We start from the raw sequence: 25,122 nt of genomic DNA, 5'->3' as shown, positions 1-25,122 counted from the left end.
GTTTTTACAGGCCTATTTCTTGGCTTAAAAAATTTAGAACAATCTAGATACTTAGTTTAGATCCTGAATTATCTCTGGGACGTGTTAAAGAATTTAGACAACTAAGGAATCGGATCAGCAACCCAAATATCAAGAGTTCATGCCAAGTAATTGAGTATCATGCATCTAAACTTTTCTGTGAACGATGCAACGGATTTCACGCATGTTTGAATTACAAGTGTTGATACTATGATATCATCGGAGGAAAACTTATACTGTCTGAGAGAAGACATAGCATTACTTCAAAATGCCAAAATGATGAAATCTGGAAGAAATATTCCCACTATGTTTGCTGAACCTTGGAGAAGGCAACAATTCAAAGTTATTTTACTTTTTTTATTGTTTATTTTTAATATATCACTTTTCTTTTAAAAAGCAGACACAGTAGAAAAATGAGGTGGTTGGTAAATCTTTGTAAGATCAAACTTTTGTAAATATGTAAACATAAATGAAACTTTGTATTTACATTACATATTTTGATGATCCAGTCAGATAAAACGCAGGGTTAGATCATTAAATGGTCTAGATCTCACATGCGGCTTGATATATATATGCGATAGGAGAATTGCATCATTTCTTACCTGTGACATCAGCGACCATTAACCCTTCTGCTCTGATTACTTTCACCTGGAGAAATCCCACATCTTTCAGGTTGTGGAATATCCGCAATGGGCTCTGAAAGACCCCAACATCAGTATTAGACAAGAAAGGTTCCAGAGGGTCTCAAAGAATGTGCTGAGAAATACTAAGTTTCACGGTTGATCTCAGGATGCTGCCTAAGTGATTCAAAGGGATGGCTCTGGTTCTTCAATACAAATTACCCTTTCACCGTCATGAATGTACACATACACAGACACACACATTTATGTAGATAGTTGTTGCTATATTAGTAGGTTTTTTGAAAGAATTAAAAATACTACATTTCTTCTCCATAAATAATTATCAGTAGATTGTGAACAATAAATTATAGAATAGGATATGTCTGCTTTCTTCCTTCAATTTCCTTTACCAAAGGACTCCAAGAAATCTTTCATATGTGAGTAGGATGGTTTGGAGACTAATAATTCTTAATGTCGAATCTTAAGTTACTGGCTATGTCATGTACTTCAGACATTGGGAGTAAGAAAGTCAACATTAATTAACTATTTTTTCTGCTATTTTCTTCTTGGTGAGTTTTGGAAATTGCATGTGCTAGATGAGGGTTACAATATCGAAAGACTATTTTCTAATATTTAATTTAAAAGACTTATGAATTTCCATAAACCTTTTAGGTAAAAGACACATAATATTCTAAAATAAATCAAATTGATCGCTAAAAATAAATTCAAAAGTGATGAGTAATTTTTCTTAAATTTTATTTGCCATTATAGTATGTATAGAAGTAGCAGTATAGAAATTTTGATAGAAGAATCAGATCCAAAAGATGAAACCTATTTAATTTCATAAATTAATAATGGTAGCATTTTAATAAGTGTAGGACCTCCAGGAATTAAAAGAGGGATACCGATACAATAATTTGGAACTCTAATTAATGAGCACAAATAATTAGAGAGTAAAATGAACCTATGGAATAGTGATATGCATTTGTTTATTTACACTTCATAACATTTTTCTTATGACAAGATCAGCATTTCTACTCAGTAAATCAAAGGCACTTCTTTTTCATAATCTTTAAAGTGCTTTAAGACCAAGGACATATACTTTTGCATAATAAAGTTATTTATTAAAATGTTACTAGAGTAAGAGAACATTCCTATCCTTGTATTAACAATGTGAGAATACTGACAGGTCAAAGCTCACTGTGATATTAACTTTATCAGTCCCGTGTGACTAATCATTGTTTACACTGAAGCTATGACCTTGGTATATTGAGAGGAGGAAATTCAGATAGATGTGTAAATTCATAGCCTAACTTTTAAAAAGAAGTGTTTAGCACAAGGACTAACTCTTAATCTTTCATTGTTTTTAAACAGTTGTTTATCACTAAAAATCTGTTTAAACTATCCAGATGACAGGGTTCAGTAAAAATGCATTTTTCTTTCCATTTAAAGTCCTATAAATTAAGGGTTTAACAGTGGGCACTTCAGACAGCAGTATTATAATTCAGAGGTTTGTAAGTATGTTGTCTTTCTAGTGTAGTAACATCGGGTTTGGGAAGCTACTTCTTATCTCAGAGCTTACTGAGTATTATAAACCAGGTACGTCTCCTATCCTAAGGATGGAGAAGAGTTTTATCAAAAGATTCCTGTCCTTTAATTTTCAGGAGCAATTTAAACGAAGTTTCATTGTGACTAAAGTAAATATCACCACTCCTCAGGTTTGAGAATCGTTTCATACTGGTAACCTCATTGCACAGACGTATGGCTTCTGGTGCTTCAGCTCTGATGTTCTGCTTCCCATTTGGAGGGGTAATTATTGTTTGAAGGTTTCATTTCCTCAAGTCAGCTGACACTCAGTAATTTATTGCAAACTTCAACTGTTTAGGCCAGTGACACATCGATTATAATACGAACTCCAAAAAAAGCAAAAAACTTAAATATATCAGTTTAAAAATATAACTTTAAGTAATGCTTCATCAAAAAGTATTCCTGCCTTGTTATTTACGGTTATTTTAGAAAGCCTCAAAACCTAGATGGCTTCTGAAGCCAGAAATTTCCATAGCAGAGGAATCTATGATTTGCTGTGAATCCTTTCAGCCCTCAATAGATGGGAAAAGATTGAAATGCTCTGGAGAGGAGTCCTCTTTATTTTTTTAATGAAAGGCTGTATAATATATTTTCTCTATGGCTGCAGCAGCTGTCAGGGAGAGCATCTCAGTTCAGCTCTATTACGGGAGAGGCAATACCCCATCCTATGGCATCGAGATGCTCTGAGGGGCCAGAGCTGATTGACAGCTTGTCACCGTGACGTCTTATTCCATCTCTGTTATGGAGAAAATTAATGTCACACCACCAGCCTTATGACTCGCTGTCATCTTAGAACCGCTCACCTTTTATCAATGCTCTAAATAACATTTCAAGCCCATCGTCTCACGGTGGACAATCCGGTCAAGGGACATTAAATCAGATGACTGTGAAATGTCATAATAAAAATGGAATGCTAACAACTTCTTCTCTAAACTAGCTCCTCTGGTTTTTAAACTGTGACAAGGGGGAGCAAGGGTTCAGCACACCCATTCTGAAAAGGTCATACAATCGCTCTTGGTCTACTACCCATTACTACCCGCCCCCTATTGACCTTCCCCGCTTTCCTCCCCCCAAAAGAAGAAAAAAAAGAAAAATGGAATTAGCCATCTTTTCAGAATGTGGTGATCAAATAATGGCTCACACAGTAATGTCTGTTGAATTTGTGGGGCTCCAAGGCTTCGCAGTGAACAGCTGAATGGCAGCAATGGAGCCTTTTCAGGGCTCTCTCATATGAGAGCAGGGCACTTCAGTCACTTTCCTCGCCACGGCCAGTGCCAGATCAAATTCTTAAGTTTAACCTAAACTTTAAAAAATACACATGTCCTCACAGGAAAATATATAAATAATTCTCCACATAACCTCTTTTATATATTTCTCCAAAACAAGAAGTATTTCAGACATGATACAGCATTCATTTATTTCATAATCTGTATAATAAAAAGGAAACACGCTGACCTAAAATACAGGTCTGTGTCCTTGTATTGATATGAGTAATTATAACATATGTGCTATGTTGCATACAGTAGCTTCTTAGCACATACATCCCTTGAGGGAGATAGATATGCTTGAAATTTAGGTCTAAAAACAAGAATATTTAAACATGGTTCACTTTTTAATATATTGAGCAGAATACAATCTGAGAATTAGCTGGGACACTCACATAATATTTTACATTGTGTTGAAATAATAATTAATATTTGAAAGAAGGTGTGGAAATAAATATTCAAATTCTGAAGGGAAATGGCTGATTTAAGGAAGCCCATCCAGCAAAAAGAAAAAAAAAAAATCAATAATAGTTGGATTATTTCTAATTACCTAGCCTGCAGTATCATTGTAATATATGGGATAGTATCAAATATTAATCCATCAAATACAGTGTTATAATACCTAGAAAAATTTTTATATTAATGTATCCATTAATTCCCTTAAAATAGTTTTAATTCATGAGGCTCACTTCTGGTAACAGGAGGATATGTTTTGGTGGGTACCAAAATGTGAAATAATCTTCATAATTGCAATTAGATATTAGAAATGCCACATAATACCTTAGACTCTTAGGTGGTTAAAAATATATATACTATTTAGCCTTGCTAAGTCACCTCTATTAAACTGTTTATGATAACACCATTGGTGGATGAGTTGTACAAGCATTAGCAGACAGCTGATTCAGTGGAGATAGCCAGAATAAATTTGCTGAAGCCCACATCCTGCTAATCTGTTTGAAGAATATTGTAGAGCATTAGTACCAGCACTTCATGTTATCTGCACAGCCTGATAAGGTACATCTTTATTAAATTCAGTTATTGAAAGGATGTCAGTCAGCAAATAGGAATATTTTTAAATCTAAAAAAAAAATTAAGCAGTTCTTTGTTATTCAGAGTTTGGTTTCACGGCTGAGTATCTAGAGGACCTTCTAAACACCTGGCAGCATTGTACAATACAAGCTTTGTAATTTTAAGTGGAAAAGCTTTTTTCCCAGCTTCATGGGTACTGAGGCATTCACTTTTTCGAGCCTCCATTGAGAGAATGGTGGAGTAAGAGCTCCCCTCTCTGTTGATGCAAGAAAACTACATGGTGGGAAATGCATAGTGTGAGGATGCTGGGAAATAGGTAGATTCGGTTGTGAATATTTTGGTTTGGTAAAATTTGAGAAGGCTACTTATTTTAGCGACTCACTATTCCACCCTATCACTTTACATTTGATCAAAAGGTAAGGCGGTTTCCTTTTAACTTTATTTCACATTCAATCAAAAAAATTAAAGGAATAAAGTGAGACTTTTCTAGGCAGTTGAAAATAAAAATTACTTTTGTGAATACCCTCTAGTAATGTAAGTGCCATTAACTCCATTTCAAAGTTGGAAAGACAAAGAAATCTCAATCGCAATGACAAAGATTCAATGAATTAATTTTAAAGTAATTTTCCTTTATGAGAAGTTTCCCTGCATGATAATTCTGCTGTATGAAAAAATCATCGAGGAGAATCTCAGAATCTAGATCTTGCTCTGGAAGAGACTCTAGAAGAGTCCAGGCGTCTTGACATCTGTAGGTAATGCAGAGCTTCTGCAGAGATATGCGTGGCATCTGCATCTGCCCAGCTTTCTGCTTCTGCTGATTCACCTGTCAGCTGTTCAGATGTACTTCTGTCACTCCAGGTAAATTATTTACAAGCTCATCTAGTCACACATGACCCCGAAGGAGGAGGGTTACATACTTACATATCTCTTTAATATTTCCTCCCGTTCTTTCTGGTCCTCCAGGGAGCTGACGGAGAGGTCAGAGATACTGACGGTGGCGGAAGCTGTCAGGGTGACCAGCAGAACCAGGCGTCCCTCACCCTCTTCCAGCTGCAACTCCAACTTGTGTGTCTGTTCCCTACTGAGGGCCGACAGGTCAACCTGGCACCTAGAAACAAATGTTTTGAATTAGCAAGTGGCTTTTTTTTTTTTTTGTCACATCAAACCGTGGAAGTGCAGACTACTCAGAGCTATGTGAAAAAGAAATCAATAGAAATACTGTTTGGACCACTGGAAGAATATATGTTTCCTGTCAGCTGACTTTCTTCACAAAATTCAGACAGAATAATTCACATTATTTTGAATTGCTTATTTCCTATGAGATATAAAGAAGGAGTTTATCTAATTTGATTACTACCCATCGTCACCATATTCATAAATCGGCAGAGATTTCCAATCCCTAGATGGCCTAGGTCAGTGGGGCTCTGCTTACAGAAAGACTAATGTGCGCTTTCTAGAGAGGCAAACTGCTGAGAATCTGAATTTTTGTGACACTTTGAAAACAATGGGTATTTTTCCCTCATTCATAAATGTTATCAAGCAGTGAATAGAGTAGGTACTAGGGAGGTGCCGTAAGTTTTACATTTTTAAAACCCACCAATTTATTCATAAAACACTGCATACATCTAAATAAAAACCAACAAATCTTCTGACAACATTATAGCTCAAGTGTTACATACCAGAGTTGTCCTGAGAGAGGTTTTGATAGGCCACTCTCTCAGAGCCCAACACCTCACAAACTCTTTTCATAAAAATGTCAATTGATTTGGAAGAGACAGCTACTGTGGTAACTAGAAGGCCAATAAGCTGAGAGAAAAGGGGCGGATCTGAATAAAAGGCATTTAAAACAGGAAGTAGCCAATTATGAAAATAAATGAGGTAACATCTCATCAACAGGGTGGTCAGCTAACAGGGAAAGATTCAAGTTTTGCTCCTTTTTATTCTTCACTCTTTTTGTTTATTGTTTTGCTTTTGAATTATACTCCTATGAGTAGGACCTCAATGCTTATAGTGGGGTTCAAACATCTCCTTAGTGTGTGATTTTAGAAATGGAACCAAAGTCTGACATTTACATTTTAATTTTGCCTATCAAAAATGACATGAGAGATGGCCAGGACTAGAAACAATTGTGAAGAAGAGGAATATAGATGCCAGAAATGAAAAAGAAAGGAAACACCCTGGTCAGTGATAGAAAGTCTGTGTGCGCTAAATGCTAACTAATGGGAGAGCAGGAAATTAGGGTCTGTACTAACTCTGGAAAACATTTTCCCAAAGTTAGATGTATGTCCAATAACCTCATTGTTTCTGAAAACACAACATCCATCCCAAAATACTCTCATCCTGACTCCTCAAACGCTAAAGGATGAGAAAACATATCAAATGCCTTATCTAATAGTCTAATTTTAATTGGAATTAAGTTCTCATTAGTAACACCTGGAACAAATTGAGGGAAAACAAAGCCATAGTGAAAAATCAACCAGTCAAATATATTCCCTAATAAAAAGGAAAAACGTGAATATGATTTTCTACAGATCTTTCCAGCATCTGGCACAGTGCCTAGCCTGTACTTTGTTGAATGTGAATGAATCTTTGGACTAGGTTGGGAGTACGACACTAAAGAAATGAACAGGGATTACAATTCAGACAGTACTGTTAGTTGGATAAAGTTGGAACCAAGAAGGTTCTTTCACTCACTTTGATGACGCATTTCCCAGTCCGGTCCTTGCCTTTGTCTTTTGTACGACACTGCCTCACTCTTAGAACGCTAAAACATGTTGAACCCTGCTGGAGAATTTCCTTCTATTCCTATTACCATTTTGCACTAGTCACGTAAAGGTTAGTCTACTCCTCATTTACGTTAGTCATTGCCTTTAACGCTTTAGAGACGGGGAAGGTGCTCTACAGATGATCTGGTCCAGGAATTCCAAACTGGCAACTTTCGTCTCTAATCTGGTCCATTGATTTGTTGTTTTTGCTTGTATTGCTAAAAAAAAAGTTTCAGATTTAAATAATTTTAAAAACAAGCAATTGTCCTCTGAGTTAGTTACTGTCCCCAATACTGTCTATTATTTACAGCTGGCTTATTTCACTCAATTCTGTACCTGGTTCCAACAGGCATAAAGATCTGTGATCCTCGCAATCTCCTCAATTTGCCAATAAGAAAACTGAGGGCTGGAGAAGTTACGTGAGTGAAAGGAGATATACAGTTAGTTATTAGTAGGGCCAGGACCTGAACTTGGGACTCTGGAATGCAAGTTAGAGGCTTTTTCCTTCACCAGTTTGTCATCAAGTAGTCGTGAATCCCAGGAGGAAGTGTGTGCTGTTTGCAGTGGTTCTTAAACTGAATAATATCTGGACTTGTTTTTAACAGAAAAGATTATCTCAGTTTTCAAGTATAGAATTATGTTATTTTTATGCTTTTAATATATATATATATAAATAAACTAGGGAAGAAGGCTGTAAATTATTGCTCTGATAAGATGATAAACTAAGAAAACTTTAAAAATTGAATTTTAAAAACCAACAAACTAATAAAATTTAAATTAACACTATAAATCTACTGAGAAGATAACGCTTTTTTGCTGCAACTAAATTTTCAGTATTGGGTGTACTCATAGAAATAGCCTCAGGTCCTGTCCCATACTTAATGTTTCAGAATTTTGACTTTACTAATTCTAATGTAGAAAATACCTATTGATACAAATGTTTTGGACAAGAGAATATTAAAGACTTCAAGCTTCCTTTTGCTAGTTAAGTTTATTCAGATCTCCTATTCATCTAAAAACTCTGCTCAGGAGTAATCCTCAGATGGCATTTTAAATGAAATGTCACCTGATAACTAAGAAAATTTTCTTGTTAATTTGAGGATAAAGTTAGTATCACTGATATCTGCATTAAATGGGTACCAAATCAAATTACTGGTGGAATTTGGTAGAGAAAAAGCCTTCACTATCCATTTGCTGCTGTTGAATAAATAGGTAAACAAATGGAACTGCTGCAAAACAGCCTACTGCAAAGTGAATTCAGTACTAATCGCTATGAGCAAGTGCTATGATTTGAAAGTTTGTGTGTCCTTCAACTGCATATATTGAAACCTAATGGCCAATGTGATGGTATTAAGAGGTAAGGACTTTGAGAGGTGATTAGGTCATGAGGGTGGAGCCCTCATGAATGGGATTAGTGCCCTCATAAAAGAGGTCCCAGAGAGATCCCTCACCCCTTCTGCCATGTGAAGACACAAAGAAAAGATGGCAATCCATGAAGCAGGAAACCAGACACTGAATCTGCTGGCATCTTGATCTTGGACTTCCCAGCCTCCAGAACTGTGAGAAATAAATGTCTGTGGTTTGTAAGCCACCCAGTCTATGATACTCTGTTATAGCAGCCTGACAGGCAGATTCACTTGTATCTGGCTTGCCTGTACTGTCATGTCCTGAACAAAGGAAGGATTCACTATAATTTGGGTATAGAAGTAGTACGTAGTCACCCAGATGGTTCAAAATAGGCATAAATTAATGATTTTATATTGTTATCAAAATGAAAATGCAAAATTTTTAAAATATTGAAGCAAATTCATAAACTCCAAAATACATTCACAGGAAGCAGAGCCCAGGGTTGAGAGTCAGATTCCCCTTGGGTCTAGCCCTCCATCTGTCGCTAATTAGTCGTGTGACCTTTTCCAAGACAACGTATCCTCTTGAATTCCAGTTTTACTGCATTATGAAGTAATTGAACTAGATGGACTTCAAATTCTCAAAAACCCAAAGTCCATAATTTGTTATAACTTTATCCATGTTTACACTTGTTTGCATCTTCCTTTCTTTGCAATTCCACAACCAAAAACAAAGAGAACAAATTGATCTTACAGGCAATATTATTCCTCAGATGTATTACTAACACCCAACCCCCAAGAAAGTCTGAATGTTGGTGCCAGAAGGCAGATAATCTAATTCAAATTGTCTCCCAAGGAGCACTAGGGGTGCCCTAAATGTCACCATGGGGGGGTGAAAAAAAATGGAGTGTGGACTGTCCTCTTTAGTTCAAAGAACAGCTCCTTTTACATCTGTTTTATATCGGGGTTCCACAAGTACGGTTTGAAAACTTATTGGACACATCTTATACACTCTCTAATGTCTCCTGGAGCCATGGTCTTCTAGGTTCTCAGCCGCCTGCTTTGCCTCAACTTCGACTTTGGCTGTACTTTCCCAAGGGGCTGCTCTTCATCCCTCCGCCATGACCAATCGGTTGTCCCTGGGCCCTCATAGGTCTTCCACTAGGACTGGCTGAACTTTCATTTGCCCCAAAGGCCTGCACTCCCCTTACCTGCCACTGTGCATCTAGGCTAACTGACACATGCCCCAAGTTTCTGGCTTCTAAGGCTACTTCTGCACTTGGATGAAAACCACACTGTACAGTATGGGATCTGGCTCCATGATCAACTGCCAAAGATGCCGCATGAAGTAAGGCAGAAGTTGTCCCTTTGGGATAAACTTAAATCGATGGAATAGGAGATGGGAAAATAACTCCCTACGCCTTCCTCCCTTTCACAAACTGTTCCAAAGCATCACTCTTCATATTGTCTGTCCACATGAGGCCAAGTTGGTGCACCTGCCGGGCAACCAGCTGTGTTTTTGAAAACAGGAAACAGTGGCCAGCCCAGTAACACATCATCTTGCATTTCTTCCTAGTCTTCTCTGCCTCATATTCTTTCTTTCTTACTCTGAGTGCCTTGGATTGTACCACCCAGTAAAGTGCCAGTACTTAATCTTAACCTCAAACTCTGTTTCCTAGGGAACCTGGGCTAAGGCAAAAACCGTTGATACAATTCAATTCCCTCAGTTACAGATGTCTAAAACCCAAACCTGACCATGGACCTCCTCTGGCTTCCTACTACCTATGAAATTTCCTTAGCAAGGCAGTGGTGCCCTCCATGGCCTACCATTAGCTTATATGTCACTCACCAACTCACACTTACTACTTAAGTCATTCCAGACAGATTGTAATTCTCCCACCATCCATGCTAGGGCTCACCTGTTTCTTTGTGATTGGACAAGGCAACACTTCTGCCTGAGATGATGTACCTACCTATCTTTGCTCGGTTAATATTTACTAATTCTCATTGAAATAACCTGCAGTTGTCTTTCTCTGTCAATATCCTGAGATGCCTCAAGGGTAGGCACCTAGCACAGCATCTGGAATATAGTTGGTGCTCTATAAGTATTAAAGTACTTATGGACAAGAAGACAGAGGTTCAAAGAGGCCAAAAATTTACCCATGGTGACAGTGGCAGAGCCAGGACTGGCATGTAATGTGATCATTCTACCACTCCTATATTGTCTCCGTGGACAGTGGTTTGATTTCTTTCCAACACTCATTTCATTCACTCATTAATTAGTTAATTCACCAGCTATTTATTAAGTGCCTTATGTATCAGGCCTCTGTTAGATTTTGGGGATTCAGCCCTTTCTAAGCCTAGTTTCTCAGATTATTGCCAGGACTACCACAGACACAGTGTGTTCCTTTGAACAAAGTTATTTGGCTTGGGAGTCCATGGCAAGAGGTTCAGAACACCGAAGTTTTAATCAAGCTCAATTACTCTTTAGTATTGTGAGATTAAGCAAGTTATTTAGACTACTTGTGCATCAGCTTTCCTCCTTTATCAAATGGAAATTTTAAAGAACTGTCTCTTCTCTTTACATAGAGTTGGAAGAATACAGCAATAATAGATGAAAAAGTATTTTGAAAAGTTGAAAGTGCTATGTAAATATAGTATGTAGTTTTATTATCACATATACTTTGGTTTGATATTGGAAAATTTAAAAACTTACTATCTGTGGTAAACCCAACTCATCAATCGGTCAACAGAAGAGTCAAAACAGACTCAAAACTGAAGGAGATTTCAGAGCTACTTTCTTTCATTTCACAAATGGGGCTACTGAGGCTCAGAGAAATTAAGTGATGACAAGAACTCAAAGCACATTTCCCAACTTCCGTATCAAAGCTTGAAGTTCTTTGCACTTTTAAAAGATTATATGCATTTATTTAGCCACGTGAAAGGAATATGTCACATTTATTTGGTGATATTTTCTCCTAGGAGTTCAAAGAGAAAAATTTCAGTATTCTTCTCACCTTTTTTCTCCCCTGCCTTTCCACCTGCCATGCCTGAACAAGTGACCAATGGTATTTCCACCCAGCTGAAACAGTCTTGGCATTGGCACCCTGGATGTATACGTGTGTTTACGTGAGTATGCTGGGGTGCAGGAAGTAAATGTTAGGACCATTTGGATGTTTTTTAAACTTAAAAATAGGACAGGAATCAAGCTTTCTAAATATTCAATATATGCATTAACACAGATGGCCCATCCATCAGTTATGTCACACATGGCCTGCAAGTATTTTGAGGGAAGAGGAAAGATACATAATGTGGAGTGGGTGACAGTGGCCCCCATACTTGCTGCCTTGCTCTCACTGACTTGCTGTTCATATACGCCCTATTAAGTGGATTTACGGATTATATAATCTAGTTTTAACTGAACTAATCCTCACAAAATGGACAATTGGCTTTAACAGATCCCAGTAAAGAAACTGTGGATTGAAGATAATGCTAATTGAACAAGCACAAGTGAACAGAATGATAAACAAGAATATGCAGAGCTGACACTTCTCCTCCTAGCTGAGCTCTATGTCAGCCACATTCTGATTTACAAGCTGGTAGTGGTATAATCTGATCTAGCAAGAATTCAGCCAAAACAATCCAAAATTGTCAAGAAGAATATTTGCAATAGAAACTTATATCTACTGTCTTTAACAATAACTTCTAAGTGCATATTGTGTCTTGAAGTATTAGCTAGTGATATTATGAGGCCATCATGATTAGCAAGACATTTAAAAGTGCAGCCTTCAGAATAGGAAGACAAGCCTCTATAGAATGTCTTTCGTGGGGATAATTTTTAAAAACACATATTTTACATAATTATAACCAAATTTAAAATAAAATTATGAATGCTTTTGTGAGTTCTTAATATATGAGAAATTTATATTGGTAAAACTAATGAGATATATTATAAAATCTTCTACGATAAATCTATATAATACATAATTCCTTGGACTCTTTGCATTTTAAAGAATTCAATATGTAACCCTAAAGTGTTTTCAAGTTTTGTGATTATGCAGAAGTTTTTACACCATCTCTGACATTACTAAATGCTAATGCTGTTATTACCTTTCTGTTGTCAGAAGTTGTCACTGTTCAACTGTCTTTGGAGAGATTCCTTTATCAGAGTGTCCTTCTGCAAACTTGTGAAATTTCCCATTCATTGACTTGAAGGCAAATGATTTAATATACACATGGTGGTGCACAGAATTGTCTTTGGAAAATTTGCCCATCATATAAGAAATATTGAAGTGAGTACAAACTTACTAAGATAATCTTTAGAAGAAAAAATAGTAACTCATGAAAGAAAATGGATTAAAATCTTATATTTGGCTTAGGTTGATTTGTGAAAAACTAAGAGAAGACTGGATGACACACTCCAGTTTTACTTAAATATTGTCTATCTTCCTAATGAAATATTTCACTCATTCCTTAGTAGGAAATAATGGTGAATATAGTGATTTCATTTAAAACTCTCTTCAGTTTAGGATTTCCTGACTAGCTCTCTTTGTGCTTTTAAATTAATAATGCAGCAAGATGGCCCCTGCTCTTACTTATGTAGGAAGTAAAAGACTCGTAGTACTGGTATCAGAAAAAGAAACACTGAAAATCAGAACCTGTAGAATGTCAAATACTCAAATGCGTTGGCCTTCAACCTTAAGAAAACATTAATTTGGTTACTATCCAGTGTCAAAGGCTGTTTCCCCATCTGCCCCACCGCATCTGAACACACATACATGCGAATCTATGCATCCCATACACACTCTCAGCATTAAACACAGAGTTGTAGATTTATTTTTACGGTTGTAGAATTTGAAGGTATTTGTTCTTTGTCCAGAACTTGCCCATTTGAAGTAGGTTTTTCTTATCATATATCATTAATAAAAATTTTGTTGAAATAGAGCTCTCTACTCAAGCTTATACCTGTAGCATTTTGCTGTCATGGGCAGCCTCGGCCCTGATAACAATGCAACGAATAAACCCAGCAGCAATTCACCAACCTAAAATATATGTACCCCAAATCAACGCCACTTTAAAGATAAACAAGCATTTTGCACACTAATAAATAATGCTATAAATCTTGCTATATTGGATTGCAAATTACTCCAACTGAATAAAATCGCTTGACATGGGATTTACTTATTCTGCACGTTCATAAAAACAACTTGTTCTCTGACAGCACTCATTCTTGGCAATTTACCGCAGCTGTCAGCAGCCAATTTGTTCAGATTACTGCTCTGCATAAAAGTGTAACAATCATGAGGATTTATTAGCTGATTATCGTTAAGGTGGCAGTCCGTCTTGCCTGCCAAAATGCAGGTGATCAGAAAGTTAAATAATTACACGCAGATTAATATTATTTCACCTTCACTTGAAATTTGCAGTTCAGCAACAGGTGAAATTTGTTGTTCCAAACTGCAGTCTGGTGGACACCACCCAAGTTGGTTCACTGACTACTTGGCAACTTGTTAGCACTTAGTGGCTTCAGAACATACTGAAAACAAGACTGAGATGGAAGGAGCATGGACTTTAGAGTTAGGAGTCCTGGATCTGAGTTTCAGATAAATCACCCCAGTTTCATACCAGCTGAGCAACCTCTACACCTCCTTATGCCTCACTTTTTGCATCTGCAAAATTGGCATGATAGGCATCACCCTTTTTATCCCCTAATGCTGAGCTAATGTATGTAATAGTGCCTGATAAGTTCTAATGCATTATTATTACTGTTTCTTTCCATTCATGGTAAATTTACTTTTGTTTAAAATTTAACCACCAAATGGCATTAACTCCCTAGAGATCATAATAATGAAAAAGTTATGATATAAGTATCTTGGTGAATACATGGGCTATTTTTTTTTCAAATACAATAATTCAGTATTTTTAAAATATAAAGATCACTCAGATACCTTTATGCTTTAAGTCATTAATTCTCATCTTTTGAATTATATACAAATATCTTTCCTCAATTATACTGAAACTTTGTACCTTCTACTAAGGCGTCTTGTTCTAAGTGCCTTTGCGTTAACACTGGTGTCAAATTTTGTATTTATTTAGAGAAGGAAGAACCATAATTTCTAGTATTAAATCAAACTTCAGGTATTTAAAAAATCCAGCAAATATTTACTGAGCACCTGTTACATGGCAGATACTTTTCTAGGCATTGAGGATGTCCCAAAGAACAAAACACTCAAAAGCTCCTGCCGCCATGGTGAAGGGAAATAAACAATAACATAAGTAAGTGAAATGCAGCAGATGCCAAATGGTGATTACATTAACTGAGAAAAACATAGCAGGATGGGGAAAGCGAACATCAAGAAAAGAGGATTTCCATTTTGAATAAGTTTGGTATGGATGCTCCCTGACCTGACATTTGTGCACAGGCCTAAAGAAGGTAAAGAAGAAGGTGGGTGGACGCCTGAAGAAAGAGTGTCACAGAAGGAGGGAAAGGTCCTGAGGTGGGAGAGTGCCTGCTGTGCTTGAGGAACAGCAAAGAAGCTGGAACAGTGTGGAGAGAGGGAGGGACAGGAGAGCAGTATTTCAGGGCAGAGGGGTCACCAGGCCAGATCATGAAGGCATTATAAGCCACTGAAAGGACTTTGGTTTTACCCACATTAAGATGGAAAAAATTGAAGGGCTCTGAGTAGAGGAGTTGAATTGTTTTATTAATATTGTGTGGAAGGAAGAACAGGAGGCTCTGGCTATGGTCCACATGAAAGCTGAGGATGACTTCAATCAGAATCACAATGATCCAGATGATGAGAAGAGTGAATTCTGATTATATTTTGAAGGAAAACTGAGCTGGTTGCTGACGAGTTTGATGAGAGTGAGAGAAAGAAAGGAATCAAAAAGTACTAAGATTTTTGCTTTTAGCAACAAACAAAGGAGAATCCTGAAGGAAGAGCAGGTGTTGGGCGCTGGGAGTCAGAAGTTTGGCTTTGACCTACTAAATAGGAGAGGCCTCTTAGACATTCAGGCGGTGACATGAAGGAGGTAGCTGGATATGGGAATCTGAAGCTCAGAGAAGAGTTATGGCATGGAGCTGTATGTTCATCATTGCCCATCTTAGATGGCTTGGAAAGCACAAGAGTAGATGAAGTCAGCATAGGAGCAGCTGTGGACAGAGAAGATACACAAGGAGTGAGCTCTGAGCTTCTCCAGAACTAAAACAGGAGGCAGATGAAGAGAAATCTGCAAAAGAGACCAAGAAAGAGCATGAGATGAGGTGAAAGGAAAACAAAGAATCTGGTGTCTTGGAAACCAAGTAAAAAAACTTGTTTTAAGGCAAAAAAGCAATCAGCCAAGTCCAGCACTGCTGCTGGCTCAGGGAAGATGAAGGTTGAAAACTGGCCATTGGATTTAACAACTTGGTGATCACAGGGGGTCTTGATAAGAGCAGTTTTGGTGGATTGTTGGGGGCAAAAGCCTGACTGTATGGGTTCAACTATGAATGGGTGTGGGTAATGTTCAGTGTTAAAATGGTTTTCACTCTATCGACACTCCAGATTTGCAAGTGGCTCTTGCATTCATAGCCAGTCTTGTCTTTATTGTGAAAAAAAAAGCCCAATTATTGAGTGTACCTTTACAAAACTCATTTTCAAAAACCATTATATGTGACCAAAACTAAAAAATAAAGCAGACAATAACAAAACTATAACACAATAAGCTAGTCCTTGTCGAGAATCTAATCCATACAGTGTTCTTAAAGGTGGGAGTGAATTTAGGCAGCATCATTACAAAGAGTTATTAGGCATTGAAGGGACAGTATTCCCCTCTATGGCAAACTTTAAATTTACTCACCAGCCAATTCATGGAATAGTCTCTAATTTTTAAGTTAATACAGACATATCTTAATTATTCTACAAAAAAGTGATAACTACGTGACATGATAGAGGTGCTCACTATAGCTACAATGGCAATCATAATACGAGATATAAATGTACCAAATAAACATGTTATACACCTTAAATTTATATGTTATATGTCAAATATATTTCAATAAAAACAAATAAATAAAAAATTTACACAGATGTAGAATGTTGCAATGATAACTTGCAAAAGAAGACAGAAGACCATGATGACAGTTTCACTCCTGTTATTTTAGTCTTAACTCAAACTTTATTGGAAGTTAAGTTAGTTCTTTTCTAAACTATTCTAGGAACCAAAGAATTCTATTATAATCTGCATTATTTCCACTGTCACCACATAACCTTCACATAAACACAAGCAACTTTACTGGCCTGCCACTTATGTATAATAACATACTGTTTTTTCACAGGCAGGATGTGTTTAAAGCACAATTTAACAAACATAAAGTTAGATATCTAGAGTTTCTGGTGCTATCTGGCATGGAATAGATTTGAAATGATGATTTACCACCGTCATTTCCTTTTTCTGCAACGGTCATCTTGGTTAAATTAGCAGAGTGTACAACAAGTTTCTATTGTTCATCTCTGATTATCTCATAATTCAGCAATAATTCCCTTTACTGTGTAAAGTAGTTTCATACTGAAAAGCTGCCCTAGGAGTCATCTTGTCTACACCTGTGCTCTTATTTACTGTAAAATTTTTTGGCTCAAATTGCTTTCATAAGCAATTATGTTTAGCATGTGACCAAAATAGACTTTTTTCTTAGTGAGGCTAATGCCAGACAAGTTTTTATTATATTTAGAAAAAAAATGTAATTGGAAATGAAAATAAGTCATTCAAAATGAATGACAGTTTTAAAAACCCCTATAATTCTTTAATGGTAGCATTTAGACTCACTGCTCAAGCCAGCTTTAATCCAACCAAGAAGCAGAGCACACAGTTGTGCCCATCAAGACAATGAGGGGGATGGAGCCCAGGGCCCCTTGATTCTGCTGGCTGGGTTCTCCTGTGTAATAGTCATTAGCATAAATAACTCACCCAGCAATCCAGGCCAAGCCCTCACCAGAAACTATATGTGGGTGGTAAACACCTCCAATGGCTAGACAAAGTAAGAAGGGAGGATCCACTTTCAACTAGATTATTAGTTTCTTATAAAAGGATACACCTCAGGAATGGCCAGATGGAAGAGACGCACAGGGCAAGGTATGAGTGAAGAGGCATGGAGCTTCCAGGCCTTCTCAGGGCAGCCACTCTCCCAGCACCTCCATGTGTTCACTAACCCAGAAGCTCCCAAAATGGATTTCTCTCTTTTTCCAAACTTCTTAAGAATTTCTTAGCTCCTCCAGCTATCTCTAGCAATCCTTATGATCTTCAGACCAGCCAGTTGTCACTGTTCTTTCAAAATTTGCCAAAATGTGGACAAATTCGTAGAAACAAGGTGAAGGGAGATAACAGGTCCACCTCTCTGCCAACCATTTCTGTAATGTAATGAGGCATGCCCTTGAAGAATTCATAATGTTATCAGTGAGGAAAAGGGAAAGGTCAGTACCAAATGGGCTGAAGAATTTTCATAATTTCCAAATTTGGAAATTCTTTTCAAAGAAAGAAAAAATACATAAAAGGATAGCTGTCACTGAGGAGAAAAATAGAAAAAGGCATAAGAAGTACTTCATGTGATATGGACCTAGAAGCATAGTAAGCCAGTACATTTTACCAATTACTTCACCATTTTACCAGTATAAGATTGTTTGAATATAAAGTAATGAGACTGAGGTAGCAAGTTATACACGACAGTCATTCTGATTATCTTTTGATCACCAAATACAGCTAATACTGCTGTAAATTATGAAAAATTAATTATGCAGGGAATAGCTAGACAGTAGCTACTTGAAAGAGTTCATAGCATATCGAGAAGACAGAAATATAGACTTATAATTATAATGATATATATTCAGGGTATTAATGGATGTATGCTGCTACTTAAACTGGTGGCATATCCCAAAAAGAACAAGGTAGAACTTTAAGAAAACTCTGAAAATAGTGTTTTACCAGAGGGAAAAAATATGCAACGAAGGCCTGTCCTTTAAAAAGGATTGAAATGTAACATAGTATATTAGATTACAGTGGTGTTTTTCCCATTTCATTTTATAAGTAAAATATTAAAGGTTAACTGAAGCTAATCTTTGACCTCTCACTTTATAATCCTATGAAGAAACTCGTTTAAAATATATAAATCAGAATAACAAAAAGACAGATAAATATGTTGGGTTGGATTCCTCTTCTTGCTTTTCTAGCATGAAAGTCCGTTTATTACTATTAATATGCACGCATTTCTTCAGGCTATATGTTTAGAGACTTGGAATTCATGTGAACTACAATGAAGAAAGAATTTTCTAAACTAACAAATTCTTCTGTACACCATGCTTTATTTCTGTATTGGCAGGTTTCAAGGTGTTTTGCTACAAAGACACATATACAATTATTAAAAAATATAAAAATAGGCTTTAAAGTAAGAAAACAATTCATACAATTCAGTCACTCAAAATAACCGTGTCTTTGTGGCGAGATGTCATGTAAGCCTGAGAAGACTCCTTTCTTCATTGCATCATCAGTTTAACATGGATCTGCCTCACTTACATGCTTCCTTCACCAAAACGCGGGACTGCTACAGATTTATGAACTCCTAGGAGATTATAAAGATTCTCTATCTCATAGGGAGTTGGAGGAAACAATGCACTTTATGGTTACAATATGCTTTATGAAAAGTAATATTATCTCAGATCACTTTACAGCCTGTGAATGTGCTCTTTTGTTCCTTTAAGTATCTTATATCTAACGAGATTCCTCTCTCTCAACTCCCATAACTTTTACGCACGTCTCTGACATCTGGAGAAAATTTTTAGATATGTAATGCGGATAGCCTGTCCATCAACTGGTCAAAACTGCCACCTACTGGTCAGTTTTCAAATCTGTTTTTCAATTCACCCAAGCATTGCCTTACATGGTAAGATCCCTTCCTTCAAAACAGTCAAGATCAATTACAACAACTAAACTTAAACCAAATATTCTTTTAACAAAATTCACCCTTTCTAGAGGGAACCAAAAACACCAAATTGCACAAACCTGCCAATAAAATCATCCCTTTTCCCAGCATCTTTGTCCCACGCGGTGATATCAATGATTCCACCTCTTTCTTCATAGAGATGAAAATCAAATTGTTCCCTCCACTGAGGATTCAAAGTTTTTGGCATAATCTGGAAAAACAAAAATTATTGTCTCATCAATATCAGTCCTTTAAAAAACTTTAACTTGAGCCATTAAATCAAACTTTAGGTGCTATGTAGAAAAGCATGTAAGTGTGAGATTTGAACAAAAGCTTCCAGAAATGATGGGAATGAGTCATTAGATCTCTAGCATCTTTACTGCATATCATCTGAAAGAACCCTAAGGAATGTGTCCTGAAAACCAAGGCACCCCCTCATCGTCTTGATTAACAGATGAGAGATATGAATTATATAGAAAAGCCAAATAGTCTATTAGTGAAATAGCTCACTCAGGTACTAGCGTTTACTTTACATAACCAGCTAACGCATGAAGACATAACTCATAGTCTGTCATCTCATAATAAAAGATGAGGATTCCCAGAGTTTCTTTTTTTTCCTTACTCCCCACACACATGGGAATTCCTAGCTGAATACATGAAAAAAACCAGACAACAAAGTTCTGTGGGAGTAGGAGGAAATGCAATAACTGGAGTGGTCAGGCAAACTTTCACCTTAGAATTCAGCATTGATGTACCATTCCCATTTTATATATGGAATAACTGAGACTTGGAGTTTAAGTGACCCATTCCAAATCATTTTAGTATCCGGACTCTAATTCAAGGCTTTGATTAGAGCTTTAGATCTCTTTCCCCAAAACAATATGCCAAAAATGTTGGTGAATTAATATGAATATATATATGTTTGGGGAGGTATAATCTCCACATCACATATACAACAAAGATATCTCATCCAAAACACAATTTTGTTATTTCAAGTATTCAGATAAGACACCCGGTGAAATCAATGAATAAAATGACCCATATGCATGTGTTTTAAAATTCCATTCACTATGGGTTAAATAACATTCATATTTGTTTCCTTATTCTTTTTTTTAGCAGGAGGGCATGCAGTGGCCTTTTCTCTTTTTAATGTATGAGAGACAGATCTTCAGATGTAAAGACTTTGAAAGCAATGAAGTATGTTATGTGCAAAGGTAATGCAAATGAATCACAATTTTTAAAGTTCATAATCTGAAATTAATCAGCAATAGATCATGGAAAGAAAGAGCAAAGAGAGACACGTGTCCATAGCTGGGTTTCACATTTCATACCTAAAGAGCAGAACTATAAAAATAAGTAATGTTTTAAGCCTACCAGAACATGGAAAGGATGTTAATCGGCAAAGGACAAGATAGAAGTGGTCATAGGTACCTATTTTTGGAATCAGTAGTTTCTTTAAAATATGTTTCTATGGCAGAAAAAAAAAAAGACGGCACTGGATGGATGGATGCTATAATTCAAATATCTCGTAATTGGGCTCAGATGAACTCCTATGGTATTTTGGGGAGTGGTCTGTCTTACTTGGCCATAAAGAGCTTAACTTTTCAGTTTCCTTTTTTAGGATTGTCTTCCCCATATGATTTCCTTTAAGTCCGAAATGGTGCCTTCCCCTTCCATGTGGGCACCCAGTAAGGTTACCAACCAGCCTGCTAGCAGTTCTCCCTGCCTGCTAGCAAATCAGCTCTGTGATATTTCTGACTAACTTAGGTACTGATGAAAACCTCCTGGGCAAGAAGGAACCTATGGTGGTGTTTATCAAAAATTCATGCAAATGATGATGCCAAGGTGAAGATATTCCTATCGAAGTAGAATGGTGGTTTTTTTTTTTTTTTTTTTGGTGAGGAAGATTGGCCCTGAGTAACATATGTTGCCAATCTTCCTCTTTTGCTTGAGGAAGATTGTTGCTGAGCTAACACCTGTGCCAATCTTTCTCTATTTTGTATGTGGGACGCTGCCTCAGCATGGCTTGATGAGCAGTGTGTAGGTCTGCACCTTGGATCCAAACCCACAAACCCTGGGCCGCTGAAGTGGAGTGCATGAACTTAACCACTACTCCACTGAGCTGGTCCCAGCATGTAATTTTTTAATACAAGATGGATGTGATCAGTTGTTCCAAGTTGTCTGTGAATACAGGCTGTAGAATCTGACCATTAAAGAGGTTGTTTTGGATACAACACAGATAAGACATGTGCCCCAAATATGACAATATCTACGATGACCTTTACTAATTATTATTTCCATCAGTAATATGATAATAAATAATTATTTAATATGTTATTACTACCAATATAATTGTTCTTACATAATATACTTGTTACTCTTTCTGCTTCCTCTGCTACTACCATTTATTGAATATCTATTATGGGCAAGGCAGTATTCCAAGCCCTTTACTTCCATAATATACGTTCATTCCATCTTCTCATAATTTTATTAGGTAGGCGTTACTTTAATTCTCATTTTTACAGATGTGGAAATTGGGGCAGGGAGAGGCAAAGTAACTTGCCCCATGGCACCCTGCTGGTGGTGGCAGCCGGAATTTGGCCCTCTGTTTTTGAAATGAATTTTTAAAAACTTGGCAGTCTGCATTGGTACAAGTCAGTCTGAATAAAATAGCTCAGAGTAACGTAGAAAGATTTCTATGGGATGTAAAATAATGCTATTTGTAGTACTGATGCTAGTCCTGGTTGTAATAATAATAGCAGCCAACACTCTGAGCGCTTTCTGTGCGGCATCTACTTAGGTTTGTTCTAGCCACGCCCCCTCTCCCCCCACCCACCCCCACCTTTTTAAAGAGAGAGTTCCTGCTATTATTCCTGGGTTATAGAGGAAGAAATTGAGACAGAGAAGTCAAGTAGTTTACCCGAGGTCACACAGCACATAAAGTAAGAAATGCAGTACAATTGTTGGTCTTGTTTGCTGACATGATGTTCAAAGAAGTTCTTTTCAGCATTTTAATAAGTATCTAGTGTTTGCATCTCCCAAAGCATTACCGTTTAGCAAGCGCTGCCCTCCAAATAGTGCCGGGAACACAAGAGAGGTATGCTCACCTTGCTTTTGTATTTCTGATGCCCAAGCCGGAACTTCACGTAGGGGTCACTCAACCCGTTTGAATCCATCGCCTTGAGGTCTCGCCCCTCAATCAATGTGATGCTGACGATTCCTCTCCAAAGATGTGATTTTCTGTGTGCATCTGACAGACGCAAACTTTGGGTCTGAAACTTTTGGCAAAGGAAAACAGAGTTAGCTTATTGTGTTCTAAACCTAAATACCTTATTTGGCATTACCCTTTGCCCTGTAATAGTTTTTCAAAAATAAAAAATAGGCAGTTACGATTTTTAAAAATAAAAATAGGGGCGGGCTTGGTGGCACAGTGGTTGAGTTCTGGCTCAGCCTCTGCTGCCAGGGGTTCCCAGGTTGGATCTGAGGCACGGACCTACACACCGCTCACCAAGCCATGCTGAGGCAGTGTCCCCCATACAAAATGGAGGAAGACTGGCACAGATGTTAGCTCAGTGACAATCTTCCTCAAGTAAAACGAAGAAGATTGGCAACAGATTTTAGTTTAGGGCCAATCTTCCTCACTAAAATTAAAAAAATAAAAATTTATGGATTATTAATTATAAAACTATTGAAAATATAAAGCTATTTCATGATAAATTTAAAGTTGTGTAAAAGAGGCGAGTGCTCAAAATAAAGTCTAGTTTTTCAACACAGAAAATTATGAGAATATTAGAGAAAGTTTGCATATGCATCAAATATGCCTGTCAAAATATGTATAAAATAAATATTATAAATATCAAAGGTCTCATCCACACTGTGATATTTTTTAATTACTTATGGTTTTTGAAAAATCTTTTTTTTTCATGTTACAAATGGATTTTACAGGCGGTTTTTAGTTGTAAGATTAGTTGCAAGTTTTATTCAGACAATTTAAAAAGTTTTTATTGCCACATTGGGAGATAACTGAGTTTTAGCTCACTAAAGAACTATTTAAGGTACCACAGAACAGAAAACAAAATCAATATGCTCACCTGAGATGTCTTGCTTATGCCTGAAACTTGCATCACAAATTTTTTAAATTACATATGTGATTTAAATCGGCAGGTGTGTCTCAGGATTTATTTCTCATTCTAGTATTTGAACATTTTCTTTAATGACTTTTATTACGCTCAATTCTAAGTCACAATACTCAAGTCAGTGAACAAAATAAGAATTTTTTAAAATTAGCAAATCTACTAAAAATGGCCACATAATCTCTGTGAACTAATAGTACATAAAACAAGCCAGAGAAAGTGGTCAAAGTGTTAAAAACTTTTCAGTCAGGACTCAGAACCAAGCAGCACTATCAAAATTGCTGTTTCTTTTGTGTGGTCAAGCATGTTGTCTTCACTTATAGCCATTTCAGGAAGAAATTCAACATTTCTCTCAGCCTCTGAGTATTCCACTTCTAAATTAGGGATTAGCTCTATTTTCGGCCTAATTCCCTCTGCATTAACGTTATCAAGTGATAGCCTATTTTCTCTAAGTCCACTCTCACTTTGAATTTCTACTTTTTTCCACAGTAATGTCATAGCCATCTTTATCTGTCATCATCAGAAGTCATGTATTTCAAGGTGATTTTATTAGGAACATGAAAACTACATTCATCAAAACAATACTTTCAATATTTGAACATGTCAATGGAAATCTTTCTAAATCATATTGAATATTGCCCTGTCTTGGTGGTCAGCAAATGCTGAACAACGTTGTTTGGTGGCTCTGCCTTATTAATATCTACGCAGGACTTTGCCTACACGCCCCTCACCCCTGTGAGCTCCAAGAGCAGTGTGCAGGTGTGCTCTGGAGTGCTGCAGAGGTTTCATGAGCACCTGTAACTTTCACAGGACTCCAGGCCCCACTTTGGCTACAGCCCCTCTGCTCCCATCTGTTTTACACGTTGGGTTTCCACATCAGATTTTGTTTCAACCAAGGATTTCTCAGATTAAAATAATTATTTGAAATTCATTGCACCAAGTGATCTTTAAGGCTTTTTTTTAGTTTTAAGATGTCATGATACTTTTTATTATATAACACAGGAGTAGATTTCAGTGTCTGTCTATCTATCTTTCTATCTATCTATCTAGGTATTTATCTATCTATCTAACCATTTCTGCTTCTGTTGAAACTGCCTCTAACAGCAGACTCTGGAGAATCAGGTTCTAAACTTTCAGTCTGAAACTTTTGTTAACGAATATTAGTGGCAAAGAAGGAAAGAAGGAAAACAAATTTTTGGCAAGTAAAAAGAAATAATTATCTTAGCGAAGACCAAGGAGTTAATAACTATCCATTTGTATAGAGCTTTAGAATTCAAAAGTGCATATGTGCACACTGTGTCATTTGGTTTCCACTAAAACCCCACGAAGCAGGGAGGCAAGACCTGCTATCCCCATTTTACTGACGAGGAACGTGAGGCTCTGAGGGGTTGAGCTAATAAATGGTGAA

The 25,122-nt window shown here is 36.9% G+C and overlaps 1 protein-coding gene across 17 annotated transcripts in view; it reads right to left on the bottom strand.

Annotated features, from left to right (window-relative positions):
* MCTP1 (multiple C2 and transmembrane domain containing 1) overlaps positions 1-25,122 on the bottom strand; it is a 358,609-nt gene that overhangs the window by 171,434 nt on the left and 162,053 nt on the right. For all 17 annotated transcript variants that reach the window (XM_046668197.1, XM_046668199.1, XM_046668192.1 and 14 more), the window contains 4 exons: positions 22,689-22,859; positions 19,662-19,792; positions 5,441-5,627; positions 621-714 (listed from right to left, as the gene is read on the bottom strand). In XM_046668197.1, coding sequence (XP_046524153.1) covers positions 621-714; positions 5,441-5,627; positions 19,662-19,792; positions 22,689-22,859 — 583 coding nt within the window. The remainder of the gene's footprint in view (positions 1-620; positions 715-5,440; positions 5,628-19,661; positions 19,793-22,688; positions 22,860-25,122) is intronic.

The sequence above is a fragment of the Equus quagga genome, chromosome 7 (assembly GCF_021613505.1).
Source record: "Equus quagga isolate Etosha38 chromosome 7, UCLA_HA_Equagga_1.0, whole genome shotgun sequence".
In the NCBI taxonomy this organism is placed as follows: domain Eukaryota; kingdom Metazoa; phylum Chordata; class Mammalia; order Perissodactyla; family Equidae; genus Equus; species Equus quagga.
Note: the sequence above shows the minus strand (reverse complement) of the source record. Positions and strands in the feature narration are given on the sequence as shown.